Genomic DNA, 15,327 nt, shown 5'->3' with positions numbered 1-15,327 from the left:
CCCACCAGGCTCCTCCGTCCCTGGGATTCTCCTGGCAAGAACACTGGAGTGGGTTGCCATTTCCTTCTCCAATGCATGAAAGTGAAAAGTGAAAGTGAAGTTGCTCAGTCATATCCGACTCTTAGTGACCCCATGGACTGCGGCCCACCAGGCTCCTCCGTCCATGGGATTCTCCAGGCAAGAGTACTGGAGTGGGCTGCCATTGCCTTCTCCATCACATGGTCTAGTTGTCTCATACTTCTGTATGACTTGCTCTATTGGCAGTGTCTCCTCAAAGTTTTTAGTTCCTCTCAGTTTGAAAAGAAAATCTTCACTTGCCTGTGTAATCATCAAGAGAATGGTTACATGCATTCCCAATTTTGAAGCTACTTCTTCATCTGATATTTTTACCTTCATTTCTACTTTTGTTGATTTAGTGAATTCACTATCCAGGTGAACTGATAGGTAGCTGATTGAACCCTTTGGCCTGGTTTTTATCTGTAGCCTGCCTTGACTTCCAGCCAACTTCTATTCCAGGGCAAAGCTCAGCAAATAAGATGACTTGTTTTTATTAATAAAATTTTCTTGAAACACAACCACAGCTGTTCATTTACATACTGTCTTTGCTTTCTCACTGCCAACAGCAAAATTGAGTACTTATGACAGAGACAGGATTCTGTAAGATTAAAATATTTACTATCTGACATTAAGAAAAACTGTGATGGGCCATCTAGGAGAAAAGTGCCTTAGGTTTGAGAGCGCCACAATCAGAACAAAGAAAGGAGGTGGAATGCCAAAAAGTTTGTCTACATTGTGTTTTTGCTTGTGCGTGGCTTGTTTAATGCCCAGGTAGGTATGGATCAGAAATGTTTTTGACTCGCTCATATTATGCACTTGGAAAGAAGATAATCCAGTGGATCATATGAGCAATCCACAGTGCTTTAAAATTAGGTAGTGAGATGGTAAGTGATAGTGTTGTTGGAGTTTTTCATTTTCCCTATAAACTTGGTTTAAAGCTGTTCATTAGCTAGTACAGTGACAATGAGCTACAAGTTTTCCTTCATTTTCATGGTAGTATTTAGCATTCAGGATTTTATTGAAGCTTTAAAGTAGAATTCTTCAGGTATTAAAAATCTTAGTGAATATAATATTTTTAGCAAATTATTTATAAATTTATTAGGACCATCAACAGAGAGGGCTGTTGTGAAATATTAGCTTATAGACTTTGTACCTGTTTCTCCCTACAGGGGATATGAAAGGTGAGGTCTATCCATTTGGCATAGTTGGGATGGCCAACAAAGGGGATTGCCTACAGAAAGGGGAGAGTGTCAAGTTCCAGTTGTGTGTCCTGGGCCAAAATGCACAGACTATGGCCTACAACATCACACCCCTGCGTAGGGCTACAGTGGAGTGTGTGAAAGATCAGGTAAGTGGTAATACCTCTGGATCCAATTCGATCCTTTTATGAGTTGGTAACCAAACCCTTGAAAATTTTTCAGCCAAGCAGGAACCATCAACATTCATTTTGTTTTTATTTTTACTTTATCTTCCTTTTCAATGATTTGAAGAGCTTATTATAAACGGAAAAACCATATTTTAAAAATGGCAATAGTAGCAAAAGGAAAGTAAAAGTAGTACTAATAACTAACATAATGGGGAAAATAAGTTCAGAGTGAGACTTCCAGAATAGACATATTAACAGTTTTTCATACTTGAGCTCAGAGCTTCTTTAGTAGACCACACAAAGAAAGAAACCATGTATATAGAAGTTTTCATAAAGTAAACTTTGGGCAAACAAAACTATTGCTGGTACTTAAGATCTCAGTGGAATCTGTGAGTCCTTAGAGAAGACTTTTTTTTTAAATTTCAGTACAGTGAATATAAACATTTTGTATGGCTGTTTCTAGTAATACCATAACCCAGCTTGATTTTGGAAGGGAGCAGAACAAGCATATGTTCAAATAACAACTCTGATTTTGCTTAATTCAAAAGCTTGGTTCATGCATTATATGTAGGCACAAGATAACCTTTGTTACTCTGGCTGTGCTAGAGTGAATGGCAGTGATTTCAAAGATACATTTCTTCCCTAAGTTTTGCAAACGAGGCAGCTGAACTGGAGCATCAGCATTGACACCATGTTTTATAAATCCCCTTCTAATTAGGGTCATGCATTGTGCTTCATTCAAAGTGAGTTTCCTTTTCCCTCCTATGGTGTGTCTTTTTTTACACTACTGTCTTTTTAAATTTTCAGTTTGGCTTCATTAACTATGAAGTAGGAGATAGCAAGAAGCTCTTTTTCCACGTGAAAGAAGTTCAGGATGGCATTGAGCTACAGGCAGGAGATGAGGTGGAATTCTCAGTGATTCTTAATCAGCGCACTGGCAAGTGCAGTGCTTGTAATGTTTGGCGAGTCTGGTGAGTTTGTTGTTCATTAGTAACCTCCTTTGACTGTCTTTTAACTTTTGTAATCTCTGCTTTATCATGTTTCTTCACTTTCCACCACTGCTTTGTGTAATTCGCTTCTGCAAGTTTCTGGTTATTTCTTAATTGTCTACATTTCATAGTTTACCATTTCTGGCACTATTTTGTTTTAATAACACCATTAACATGAGAGGAGCTAAGAGTCTCTGGAAATACTTCTTCATATTTTTCCTTTTCTATGGTTTTTTTTCATACCCAGTACCTTGTTTTATGTGTCTGCAGAACTTGTCTTTCTGATCGTGGACCAGTCTAAGGATGAACCTCACCCAAATGATTCTTTCAGCTCCTACACAGTAATAAACCTTGAGTTGGAAATAAAAAGATAAACCAAGTTGTCTGTCCTGTCTTGCTAGCCAGTTGGCTAGGTGAGGCAAGAGTCCCCCTCATTAACACTGAGTCATTTGGGTATTAGGTAGAAGACACATTCTGCATGTACTTACTTACTTCTCACCAAGTGTTGCTTATTCTCATCTCTTGACTTTCTTATAGCGAGGGCCCCAAGGCTGTTGCAGCTCCACGACCTGATAGGTTGGTCAATCGCTTGAAGAATATCACCCTGGATGATGCCAGTGCTCCTCGCCTAATGGTTCTTCGTCAGCCAAGGGGACCAGATAACTCAATGGTATGAGGGCATACAAATTTTAGTGGGGAAATGGGGGCAACTGATGAACCAACATACTACTTGAGGTCCTATTTTAGTATAGCTCAAAGGGCTTAATTTACGAAAGTGCTTCAGGTATCACTATCATAATCAGTTAGGATTCCTGCCTGTTGGGTCAGCCCCTAACATAAAGGTTACTTACAATAAGAGGAACATTTCTGATACTTTGAACATAGTTTAGGTAATAGATCAGGAAAGCTTACTATAGATTTCCTCCTCTGTAAAAGAATTGGTGGTGATAGAGAGTAAACTTTGGTATTGTATATTAATATCACATATACATATATGTGATATATATATCATGTTACATTTTGGGATTGTGAACGTACCATGATTGTCACACACCTGGTTCATTAACTGCAATTTTATTTCTTCACAGGGATTTGGTGCAGAAAGAAAGATCCGTCAAGCTGGTGTCATTGACTAACCACATCCACAAAGCACATCATTAATCCACTATGATCAAGTTGGGGGGATTCTGGTGAAGGGTTCTGAATATCTCTCTCTTCATCCCTCCCAAAATCTGGAATACTTATTCTATTGAGCTATTACACCAGTTTTAACACCTTCCTCGTGTTATGTTTAAAAAAATAAATAAATTTAAGAAAACCATTTTAAAATTATGCACAGTTGCAGCCTGGAAAACTTAAGGTGGCGCCTTATAGTATCAATTTTAGGAGCTTTATTTGGTGCATTTAACGCAACTGGTAATTGCAAAATCCACTTCGCCTGTGTAAGAGAAAAATATAGACTGTTAACTTGTTGGCCCTATGAAATTCTGCACTTGATAGTTAGTATATACTCTACCTTCATTACTTCTGGCAAGATTTCTGCCTTAGCACTCAGTTGCATTCTTCTTCCTTTTCTGTTTATTACGCTTTAATTCTGAGGACCATATGAGGGTAGAATATATTAAAAATTACCAAAATTTGTATAGGCAAACCATTTCCTTAAGTTGATGGCCAAATGTTAAAATGTTATTTTTCATATCATTTATAATCTTGTCACAGTCCACTTAACGAAGTTTGGTTAGATTTCAGTGAAAATTATCTTCCAGAGTAGGTTTTTTTTTTTTTTTTCTGGCATGGGGGGTGGGTAACTTTACTACAATTAGTATGTATGGTGCAGAATTTCATGCAAATGAGGTGTGCCAGCAGTGTGATAATTTAAACGTATTTAAACAAAAAAAGACGAATGCACAAACTTGCTGCTGCTTAGATCACTGCAGCTTATAGGACCCAGTTTCTTTTACTGATTTCAAAACAAAACAAAAGAAAAAAATAATAAAAAAGTTGTGCCTGAAATGAATCTTGTTTTTTTTATAAGTAGCCGCCTGGTTCCTGTGTCCTGTAAAAATACAGGCACTTGACCCTTGGTGTAGCTTCTGTTCGACTTTTTATCACGGGAACGGATTGGTCTGATTTCTTGGCCCTCATCTTGAATTGGCCATATACAAGGTCCCTGGCCAGTGGACTGAAGGCTTTGTCTAATATGACATGGGTCAGCTCAGGGGATGTGGGGGAGGGTGCTTTTATCTTCCCCGTTGTCGTTTGAGGTTTTGATCTTCTCTGGGTAAAGAGGCCATTTATCTTTGTAAACACATAACATTTTGCTTTCTCCAGTTTTCTGTTAATGGCGAAAGAATGGAAGCGAATAAAGTTTTACTGATTTTTGAGACACTAGCACCTAGCGCTTTCATTATTAAAACGTCCTGTATGGGAGGGGCGGGTCTGGGTGCGGTCTGCCGCGTGACTCCTGGGTCAGTGGCCCACGTGGCCGGGGCGGGGACTTGGGCGCAGACTGATTACGTATCGGGCGGGGCCGGAAGTGCCGCTCCCTAGTGGGGGCTGTTCATGGCGGTTCCGGGGTCTCCCAACAACTTTCCCGGTTGTGGTCGTAATCTATCCGAAGTGGAGGCAGTGGAGCTAGAGGTAAGGCTCTGGCGTGTGTAGCGTTCAGCTTTCGAGCCTAGTGATAATTCCTTGTTGCCAAAAATCGAGCGGAATCTACGAACTGGAAACAAAGGCCCTGGGCGGGGGTGTCCTTCGATTTGAGTCCTACGGGGGAGTTCTCTGGGAGAAAGGCGGGGAGCGAGGGGTACCAAGAAAGGGGGACAGCCTGGCGGCCGTCCCCCAAAACAGAAGTTTTACAGGAGGAGTAGGAAGGGGGGTTTCCTTTACCTTAGTCTGAGGGCGGGGCCCAAAGTCTTGAAAACGAGGGTGAGGGTAGCTGGAAGATTAATCCAGAATTCTGAGATCCACAGTAACCTGCAAGTGTTTTTGCACTCCTGAATCACTTTGAGAACCAAGTGGAGATGAACGTGTACGGAACCAATCCATTTCAAATTCTGGTTTTAGTTACTGTTGATTACAGAAAGCTTTGAAGTTCTGTGATTCGCCAGTTAACCCTAATTGCTCCTTTCCTACAGGTTCTTGCTGGTGTGAAATGACTGAGTACAAACTGGTGGTGGTTGGAGCAGGTGGTGTTGGGAAAAGTGCACTGACAATCCAGCTAATCCAGAACCACTTTGTAGATGAATATGATCCCACCATAGAGGTGAGGCCCAGTGGTAGTCCGCTGACCGTACCTCTCTGTTTCCATTTAGTCTTACCCATTCCCTTCCCCGTACCCTTTAGCTAAAGGAATGATCAGAAGAGAAAAAGTAATTTGGGGCTCTGTGTTTAGTAATACAATAAATTAAGCTTTTTTTTTCATGTTTGTGGGAAAGAATTCATTTTTATTAGCTGCTGAAGATTTTATAAAAAGTTTACAATTTTTATCGTTTTGTAAACTGTTGCAAAGTCATTGTTGAACTTGTTTAGTTTCTTCATATGACAGCTCTGTTAAAAAGAACACAGGTCATAGTATAAATATCTGAATAATAGCAGGAAGGAGAAAAAGGGTTGAGAGATCTAGGTGTTTCTTACATAGTTGGAAGCAACTGAAACTGTGGGTTGAGGTAGAAAGAACATGAGATTTTGAGTCACTGTGCCTTGGAGTACCCTCCTATTTTCAGTTTTAGTTATGTGATAGTGAGCAATCACTCTCTTCCTCTAGTAAAGTATCATAAATTTGTCTTGCCTGACACACAAGCGATGTGAAAAATCAAGTATGTTAAATTTTTGTGGATGCTGATGCAGTGTAATTATTACTTATTTAAGGATTCTGTTGTGTTTGTAGGAGTTCATGTTACAGATTGATTTCAGTAAGTGGTATCTAAAACCTTTGTAATCTTATTCTAATCCAATTTAGAAATGTAAAACTCTAGAGATTATTTTAATCCACACCCTGGTCTTTGTACTACCTAACCACTAAGTGTTTAATGCAAGCTATCTCTAATATAGGCATTCTTAAAAATTAGTCCTTGGCAAAATTTTATTTTAGGCTTACCAGCTTTAGTATTAATGGTTATAACGTTTCGATGTTTTTCAAAGTTTTATTGGTTAAAAGATAGTTTACATAAAGTAAGTCTTATAGCTACAACTCAGTGGCTTTAAATTTGTGTACACCATGTAACCATCACATAGATAACAATATAGACTGTTTCCAATGCTCAGGAGAGTTCTCTCATGCCCCTTTCTAGTCAGTAAACCCCCTTGTCCTGCCAGGAAATAACCACTTCTCTGACTTCTGTTATCCCATTTTAGTTTGACTAAAACCTATCTTTATCATTTTAATTTTGCTTATTTCCCTAGAACACACATACACTTGACCATATTTCATGCTTCAGGGAAATTTTGGCCATGTGAATTCTCTGTTAATTTGAAAGTATATTACAGTCCTGAAATGCAGTAAGTTACTGAGGAGCTGTTGAATAGGCTGGCAAACTGTGTTACACACTGTTTCTGAAGCCAGATCTTTAGTGTGTAATGAGGTTATTTTCTTTGAATTCCCAGAACATAAACATTAAAAAAAAGTAAAAATTTTGTGTTTGAGCCAAATTGATTTTTTTTAATATGATCTGAGCATCTCTTTCTTCCCAAAGAATTAGTGTACCTTAACCTTGTTTGGAACTTTCAGGAATTTGATTCATGAATATTTGAAAAATACTCATGGGGATGAATATTCCCAAATATTCATGATGACGATCTGTCATGATGAGAAAAATAGTTTGGTATTATTTTCTGAAATAAATGATATTTGTGTATATAATCATGAACACAAAAGACACTGTATCTTAGGGCAAGTTATAATTGGTGGAGATAGAGTAAATTGACAATAGACAACTCAAACGAGAGAAGTGCAGTTCATACTTCAGTAAAATACACTGTGAACCTAATCTCTAGTCTTATCTGCAATAGAACTATCCTTTGAATTACCATGTTTTCTTCATCTTTTCCAGGAACAGTGACCATATTTTCTTTTCTGCAGGCATATAACATTTGGGACTTCTTCCTAGGGTGACCTTAAGTACTTTCTATGTGATTATGTATATATTAGCAGTTTGAGGGACAAAGCAAAGAGACAGAGTTGGACTTGATTAGAGTTTATTTAACCTTGGCAGTAGCATTGCATTCCCTATGATTTTTAATAAAAATGGAATCTCCCTCTCTCCCTACCCTCCTACCCTCCACACCCCAGGATTCCTACCGAAAACAGGTGGTTATAGATGGTGAAACCTGTCTGTTGGACATACTGGATACAGCTGGACAAGAGGAGTACAGTGCCATGAGAGACCAATACATGAGGACAGGCGAAGGCTTCCTTTGTGTATTTGCCATCAATAATAGCAAATCATTTGCAGATATTAACCTCTACAGGTACTAGGAGCATTGTTTTTTCTGAAAGGATCATCTTTAAGTGTGTTCTGAAGTTTTGGGGTAGGGATGAGGATACCACACTAGGGAAGATACAGATTTTTAATTATGAAAAGAATTTCTTTTAGGTTGTGGTATTGGGAACCTGGGGTTATTACTGAAAGTTAATACTGGGATTTGTTTTACATAATCTACTTTGGCTAGAATGCATGGTAATACATGCATGGGGCTTGCTAATGGTAGTGATTTAGAGCTAGAGGCTTTGTTATGAGAGATCACAAAGAAATCTCGCGAGCAGAAGATCCCTCTGAAAAACATTCTTCAGTAACAGAGACGATAACAGGAAAAAACAAATGGGGAGAAGGTAGATAAAGATAAAAGTGGGACAAAGGAATGTAAAGATGGCCTTTCTGCACAGAACCTTTAACTTTCAAAGCTCCATTGGACCATATAAATTCTGGTATGACATTCTTATTTTACAGAAGTAAAGTTCAGAAGGAGGTTTGTTAGGTTTCATAGTCATGATTGTTATTAATAGACCCAGAACCAAAAACCCAGGGCTTCTATTTCTTAGACCTATGTTTTTTAAGCAGAATAATGTAGTGGTTAGGAATATAAACTCTGCCTGGGTTGCAGCCTGGCTCCATCATCTCTTAGCCATGGAAGTTTGGGACAAACTACTAAATCTCTGAGCCTCCTTATCTAACAGTATGAAGATAGCGGTACTTACTCAGAGTTGCTGTGAAAATTAAATTAGTTAATAAATATGGGAATCCCTCAGAACAGTGTTTGCCACAGAGTAAATGCTATGCAAGTGTTCTGCTGCAACCTTGAGTCCTGGTGTACACTCCAACCATATGAAGGTGGCGACTCTCAGAAACAAGTCCAAAACTGGTTTTCTTCCCCTAAACCTGTTCTACTTTCCATTTTCTCTCTGGAATTAATAAAGCACTGAATAAAATGCTCAGCACTTGACAAGCACCTAATATTTGCTAAATTTCTACAAATCATTTTCCTCTTAAGCCCTCTTGCATTATCCCTTCACATAGGGTACTGCCGTCACCCCAAACCAAGCTCAGTTCTGTAGATAGCCAGTGAAATGGATTTCAAGTTGATGATTGTGTGTGTAATTCAAAGGGAGAATCTAGACCAGTGCTGTGCAGTATGGTAGACACAAGCCATTTGTGGTTTTTCAAACTGAGTAGAATTAACAATTCAAGAGTCAGTTCCTTGGTCCCACGTTAGCAACTGACTTTTCAGGTGTTCAGTAGCTTCATGTGACTGGTAGACATAGCTGGACAGGGCGGCTGGAGAATGTTTCCGTCATCAGGAGAATACCCGTTGGACAGGGTTGGTCCAGAGAATCTGGAGCAATAGTTTCCACACTGCTGTGTCTTGTGTCTTGTCGTTGAAGAGAGTACTATCAGTTGGGAGTTTCAGATCTTTTAATCTGCTGTTAATAAGAGCAGTTATAGTGTGTTCTAATTTATATCTTGGACTTCCAGCTGTAATTTTGTTTGAAGAAAATGTTTGGACACCACCCATCCAGAGAAGTGGATAGACTGTCTTTCATTAAATACTGTCATACTCCAGGAATCTTCGAAAAGTTATTTGGAGGCAGTAAGCTTTACTTTTTATACTTCAGACCTTAATCTAGAGTGTGATTTTGAGTTACCAGTTAAATCCAGAGCCCAGCTCTTCAGAGAATCAAGAAACCTAAAAGGGGCCTGTGTCAAGATAGAAAGTGAACTGGTACTTGGCTTCCTTGTGGCTATTGCATCAAGTGTAAACCAGTCTTCTTAGTATGCAAGTAGTTTAAAAAAACAACAAAAAACAGGGAAACGCAATACTAGAAGCCAATAGGGCTAGCTGAAGTTTGTTAGATTTTATTTTTTACTTCAAACTGTTTATTCCTTCCTAAAAGTTTATTCTTATGTTACCATAATACATTCCCTTCTTTTAGGGAACAGATTAAGCGTGTAAAGGACTCGGATGATGTACCTATGGTGCTAGTAGGAAACAAGTGTGACTTGCCAACAAGGACAGTTGACACAAAACAAGCCCATGAACTGGCCAAAAGCTATGGGATTCCATTCATTGAAACCTCAGCCAAGACCAGACAGGTATAGTACAGCTTTCAGCATCTGGCAAGGGCTTAAGGCAGAAAAAGTTTGACTGATGGACTCTTTGCTAGAGATGTGATCTACATTATTTGTTGTTTGGGTTGGTTTTGGTTTTGTTTTGTTTTTTATGAATTTGACTGCATCGGGTCTTAGTTGCTGCATGTGGGATCTCGTTCCCTGATGAGAGATCAAACCCTAGCCACCTGCATTGGGAGCATGGAGTCTTAACCACTGGACCAGCAGGAAAGTCCCTGGTTGGATTTTTTAATAGACTTCTATTTTTTTTAATCTGCAGTTTAAACCCAAAATAAATTTATTAATATTCTGATCTGGTTTCTTTTTTACGCCTGCTTTAACATGCACAAGTATTTCTAAATGAAGACCCTTGATTAAAGATACTTAAAACATTAGTCCTTTCTCCATCAACACCAGCTACTGTTTAAGGGATAGGTGCATGAATGTCATTTTTGCAAAAAGTGCTGTTTGTATATCAGCCTGCTAATGTGATACAGTAGGAATGCTCAGCCTATTTTTCAGCTAGTAATTGAATAATTGCAATTTTAAATCCACATAAGGAAATACAAATTAGAGCTTACAACTTGGGTTGTATAAGCTGTCTTTATCATTTTCTCTCTTTTATAGGGTGTTGAAGATGCCTTTTACACACTGGTAAGAGAAATACGTCAGTACCGAATGAAAAAACTCAACAGCAGTGATGATGGCACTCAAGGTTGTATGGGGTTGCCATGTGTGGTAATGTAACAAGGTGAGCGAGCACATAGTCTCTTGATGGAGGTATAAGTACTATTTAGGCAATTTGGAGGAGTATTGCTGTTATCTTTTCTGTGTTGCTATTTAACTGAGAGTTTCACCTCACTTAAAAATCTAAAATCAACTGCTTTCCTTTTGGCAGCCTTTCTGAGAGTACTGCAGCCTAAACTGTTTTAAAAACACGTAATTATTTTACAGACAGCGTTACCTTTTCAATAATATTAGAAATTAGAAGATTTTGTTTATGAAAGATAATACCAGAAGCGTAAAGGATCACTATTTGATGATGACATGATGTGTTTTCTTTTCTCATAGATACTTTTAAAGTTCTCACATCAGAAAAGAGCCACTGTCAAGGTAGGGCAAGTTTGGAAATGAATGTATTATCATTTATGTTGATTTCATAACTTTGTTTTTCCAATATTCTATGTGCCATTTATACAGATTCCATCTTTATTTCAGCTGCACTGACACCCTGGTCCTGACTTCCCTGGAGGAGAAGTAGTCCTGTTGCTATCTTCAGTCTCAAAAAGAAGCTCCTGCTATTTCCCCAACTCTCAGTAGATCAATAGAATATTCTCTGTTTGAGAAGTTCTCAGAATAACTACCTCCTCACTTGGTTGTCTGACCAGAGAAATGAACCTCTTGTTACTCCCAGTATTTTTCCACCCTGGGTTCTCCCCCAGCACACACAAACACACCTCTGCCACCCAGGTTTTTCATCTGAAAAGCAATTAATACTCTGAAACAGAGAACCAAACTGTAGAAACATGAAATTCTGTAGAAAACAATGTCTTGAGCTCTAAAGTAGCAACTGCTGGTGATTTTTTTTTTTTCCTTTTTATTGTTGAACTTGGAACTATGTTGGTTTTTGGAGAAATGTCATAAATTACTGTTTTGCTGAGAATATAGTTAATGTTGCTCTTTGGTTTGTTTGTAATGTTATCATCTATATTCTATAAACTGGCATTTACTCTGTATTTAGAAATACAAAAATGAATACTGAGCTTTTGAGTCTACCCTCATCTTCTCAACTTTCTTGCAATTAAATGTAACTTTCACGATGAAGTGCCTTTTTCCTGGAAGTGACTTGTAGACTTCCTTTACAATACTTCAGTGGAATAGATGTCTCAGAAACTGTTATACATGAAAATGAATGTCTGAGATATGTCTGTGACCCATCTAGCTTTGAGGGAAAGATACACCAATATGATAGCAGATGCCATTTCTTACATCTATAAAGTTGATTTTCTGGAGACCTATTTTGGGGCTCTCCCGAGAGAAAGATGAGACTATAAATGATTAGGAATAATTTCACTTAATTTTTACCTAACCTCCACTTTTTTTTTTTGGTAGTTTACTACCTGCAAAACATATAATTTGTTTCCTTTTAACTTACAGATAATCTAATGTTCAATGAACTTCCATTCGTAATTTAATTTGGATCATATCAGGAAGTCTACATTTGCAGGTGTTCACAAATTGTAAAAGTGTGACGCAGTTTTATTTAATAGCTGTGATCAATGATTTTCATGCCTCAAATATGTTAATAGACACATTTTCACTGTATATCATGGTATTAATAATTATTGATGTATATAATTGTCCTTGGTCCCCTTCTCTGTTCGTCACCTCATGGCAGTGGCTTGATTAATTATTTCAGCTGAGTAAAGCATGGTGCTAATAGACCAGGGTCACAGTGTCAAAACTTCAGTGAGCCAATTAGCATCACAGAGAGAGAAATTCTTTCACATTTGCTCACGATTAACTCCAGCTAATAGTTTTGCCAGATGTGTGTGGTTAGTCCTGCAAGGAAAGAAGTCAGTTAATACAAATTCTTAACCAGGACTGGAAAAACTTGTTTTCCTGAGAAGGGTCAGCTTAGAAGTCTTTATCTGGACTCTATTTTTAGCCACATGGAAATCAAATTAAGCTGATCTTTTTTCTCAAGTTTTTGAGAGTGAGGATGCCTCAGATCAATATTTTTAAAATATTCTTTATTCTTACGTTCTTTTAAGGGTTTAAAACAACATTGAATAATTAGTCTGGGCATACCAGGTAGCAAGCTGATAAGTTTGTGCTGAACTAGAAGTAGCCTTTGGATTGAAATTGCCATTTTGAGAAGGGATAGAAAATATAATTAATAATTATGAGAATTTGGAGACTTGACTTTTCTATTTGCAGATAATATCCTAATGAAAATAGACTTGGATAACTTTTGATAAAAGAATCGTTCCAAAATGGCCGCTTTCTGTTCTCGTCTTCTAATGTGTACTTACTGAGGTCCTCTTCTAATAAGAGTTGTCATTTATTAAGCAAATTCTACATTGCCTTGAAATGAATTTGGAAGAGAAGAAAAAATCATACTGTACCCAGAGAATGAAAAATCCAGAGAATTGTGCTCCTTAGTGTTAATTCTGAAGCTTTCATAGTCCATACCCATAGACAGAAACTCTCTGCCACTTTGCTTCTGCTCCTCTTGGAGCATTGCGCTGTCATTTCCTTGGGGATAGACTGAGGCTTGTCAACTCGGTTGTATTGTCTTCCTCCTCTTCCTCTTGTCTGTGTGAGTGACAGTGTGACTCTTACTAATGTCGGATGCGGGGAGGTGGGGGGGGAGTAGCTCATTTTAGGCTCTTGCACCCTTTACTGGTGTATGTTTGTATCTTTTAGTTTTCTCAAGTATGTTCTAAGCACAGAAGTATCTAAGTGGGGCCAAAATTCAGACTTGAAAATGTCCTTTTAATAGCTTCTTAAAAAGTTATACACTTTGGTGTGAATTTTGGCACTATAGAGTGACAAACTTTTAAACGCTGAATAACTTCAGTTAGTGTGTTATAGTTTTTAGAATATGTTTGTGATTGCTGAAAACAATTATAGTTTACCTCAAAATATGAAAGTCTCTTTCCCCAAGTTAAGTGCCTGGCCAGCTGTCATAAATTGCATATTACTTTATGTTTGTTCGTTTTTTAAAGGTTGCACATTCAAGATTGTGAAAATAAGGTGTTCTGTCCGAAAGCTACCATGCCTGTCTGTAAATGAATCCATTGAGTGCTGTACTTGTTCCAACAGCTTACTACAGAATGCTACTTGGTAATATCATACTTGTTACAGTGTTCACTTCAGGAGTGTAATAGGTGAAATGATCCTAGGTATGTATTGTAGTGGGCCCCCTGTTTAGTCTTTCATCATCCTTTAAACTGCTGTGAATTTTTTGTCTTGACTTGAAAGCAAGGATAGAGAAACACTTTAAAGAGATACTTTGGTTTTTTTCCATTCCAGAATTGGTGAGCATGGTTATATTTTGCTTTACATTTACAGTCATGAACTCTTAAGCTGGCAGCTACAACCAAGAACCAAAAAAGGGTGCATTCTGCTTCTTGTAATTCATCTCTGCTAATAAATTATAAGAAGCAAGGATAACTAATTAGAGAAACTATTTTATTTGGGTGGTTTCTATAAACAAGGGACTATAATTCTTAAACATTATTTTTCATTTTTGCTGTTTCTTTAAGAAACCTAATGTGCCACGATATTATTTTAAGGTGTTTCTTAAAAGAATTGTTTTTAAAAGTGTTCTCATTTTCAGAGTAATTGTAGATATATTTCAAAATATAACTGATAATTTTTAAAGGCCTGAGTACTGACCTAAGAAGCAATTGTATGAATTCTCTGGGGGGAAGGGAGGAGCTCAGTGAAAGCTGTATGACTTTTATATTTCTGTGCCATCAAATAAAAGTAAAAATGTCTATTGTGCAGTTCTGCTGTTCAAACAGAAACTATTGGCCTCCTTGGCCCTAAATGAAAGGGCTGGTATTTTAAGTTGACTATTTTATTGTAAATTAATCCATCCTAATTTTTTAAAATTTGGTTGAATGTTTCCTTGTTAAATGTTTAAAAAATAAAAACTGGAAGTTCTTTGCTTAGTCATAATTGTTTTTGCCACTGATGTGCCTTTATTGAAAGTTAATATTAAATTCAGACTTTGGATGTGATGTTTGGACTATATTGGAAGGTCTGAGTTCCTGATTTTGTCAGTATAAAGTAAGTCAGAGCCTGCTTTAGTATGTCAAGTATGATTCATAGCTGTATGTCAGATTCTCACACATTAACATGAAATGCTAGAAACTACCATTGGATCTTTTGATCTATCTTTGTGCTATTGCACAGTCTACCAATGTTGGTAGGTTGTTGTTTTTTTTTTAATTGGAATATAGTTGCTTTACAATGTTGTGTTAGTCTCTGCTGTGTAGCAAAATGAATCAGCTATACGTGTACATATATCCCCTCCCTTTGGATTCCTTTCCCGTAAGGTGTGCGCTATTTTTGATGGTTGTGTAAGATTCCGCTATATGAATGAACTATAATTGATTTACCTAGTTGTCTGTTGATGGATTGTTAAGTCATTTCTGGTTTTGGGGGGGCAGTGTGTTGGGGAAGCTATTATAAATAGTGCTGAGATAAACATCACTGCACACATACCCTTGGGCACATCTTCCGGTTTTTCCTTAGGATAAATTCTAAGAAATCGGATTGCAGATTCTGAGGTTTCAAG

The 15,327-nt window shown here is 37.7% G+C and overlaps 2 protein-coding genes across 5 annotated transcripts in view; both read left to right on the top strand.

Annotated features, from left to right (window-relative positions):
- CSDE1 (cold shock domain containing E1) overlaps nucleotides 1–4,803 on the top strand; it is a 35,361-nt gene extending 30,558 nt beyond the window's left edge. For all 4 annotated transcript variants that reach the window (XM_069601459.1, XM_069601450.1, XM_069601443.1 and 1 more), the window contains 4 exons: nucleotides 1,227–1,405; nucleotides 2,231–2,394; nucleotides 2,950–3,082; nucleotides 3,501–4,803. In XM_069601459.1, the coding sequence (XP_069457560.1) occupies nucleotides 1,227–1,405; nucleotides 2,231–2,394; nucleotides 2,950–3,082; nucleotides 3,501–3,548 (524 nt within the window). In that variant the 3' untranslated portion in view covers nucleotides 3,549–4,803. The remainder of the gene's footprint in view (nucleotides 1–1,226; nucleotides 1,406–2,230; nucleotides 2,395–2,949; nucleotides 3,083–3,500) is intronic.
- A 90-nt stretch (nucleotides 4,804–4,893) lies between these two features.
- On the top strand, nucleotides 4,894–14,705 carry NRAS (NRAS proto-oncogene, GTPase). Its single transcript, XM_069601470.1, has 7 exons — nucleotides 4,894–5,052; nucleotides 5,550–5,677; nucleotides 7,703–7,881; nucleotides 9,842–10,001; nucleotides 10,644–10,767; nucleotides 11,088–11,129; nucleotides 11,235–14,705. The coding sequence occupies exons 2-5, from the start codon at nucleotides 5,567–5,569 to the stop codon at nucleotides 10,761–10,763; spliced, it is 570 nt and encodes a 189-aa protein (XP_069457571.1). The 5' UTR covers nucleotides 4,894–5,052; nucleotides 5,550–5,566; the 3' UTR covers nucleotides 10,764–10,767; nucleotides 11,088–11,129; nucleotides 11,235–14,705.
- The last annotated feature ends 622 nt before the right edge of the window (nucleotides 14,706–15,327 follow it).

This window comes from Ovis canadensis, chromosome 1 (genome assembly GCF_042477335.2).
Source record: "Ovis canadensis isolate MfBH-ARS-UI-01 breed Bighorn chromosome 1, ARS-UI_OviCan_v2, whole genome shotgun sequence".
In the NCBI taxonomy this organism is placed as follows: Eukaryota; Metazoa; Chordata; class Mammalia; order Artiodactyla; family Bovidae; genus Ovis; species Ovis canadensis.
This window is presented reverse-complemented; position numbering and strand designations above follow the sequence as displayed.

Coding starts and splice junctions, on each gene's coding strand:
- NRAS (XM_069601470.1), top strand. CDS start 5,567: ATGACTGAGTACAAACTGGTGGTGGTTGGAGCAGGTGGTGTTGGGAAA. Junction 7,882..9,841: donor GCAGATATTAACCTCTACAG/GTACTAGGAGCA, acceptor CCCTTCTTTTAG/GGAACAGATTAAGCGTGTAA. Junction 10,002..10,643: donor CCTCAGCCAAGACCAGACAG/GTATAGTACAGC, acceptor TCTCTTTTATAG/GGTGTTGAAGATGCCTTTTA.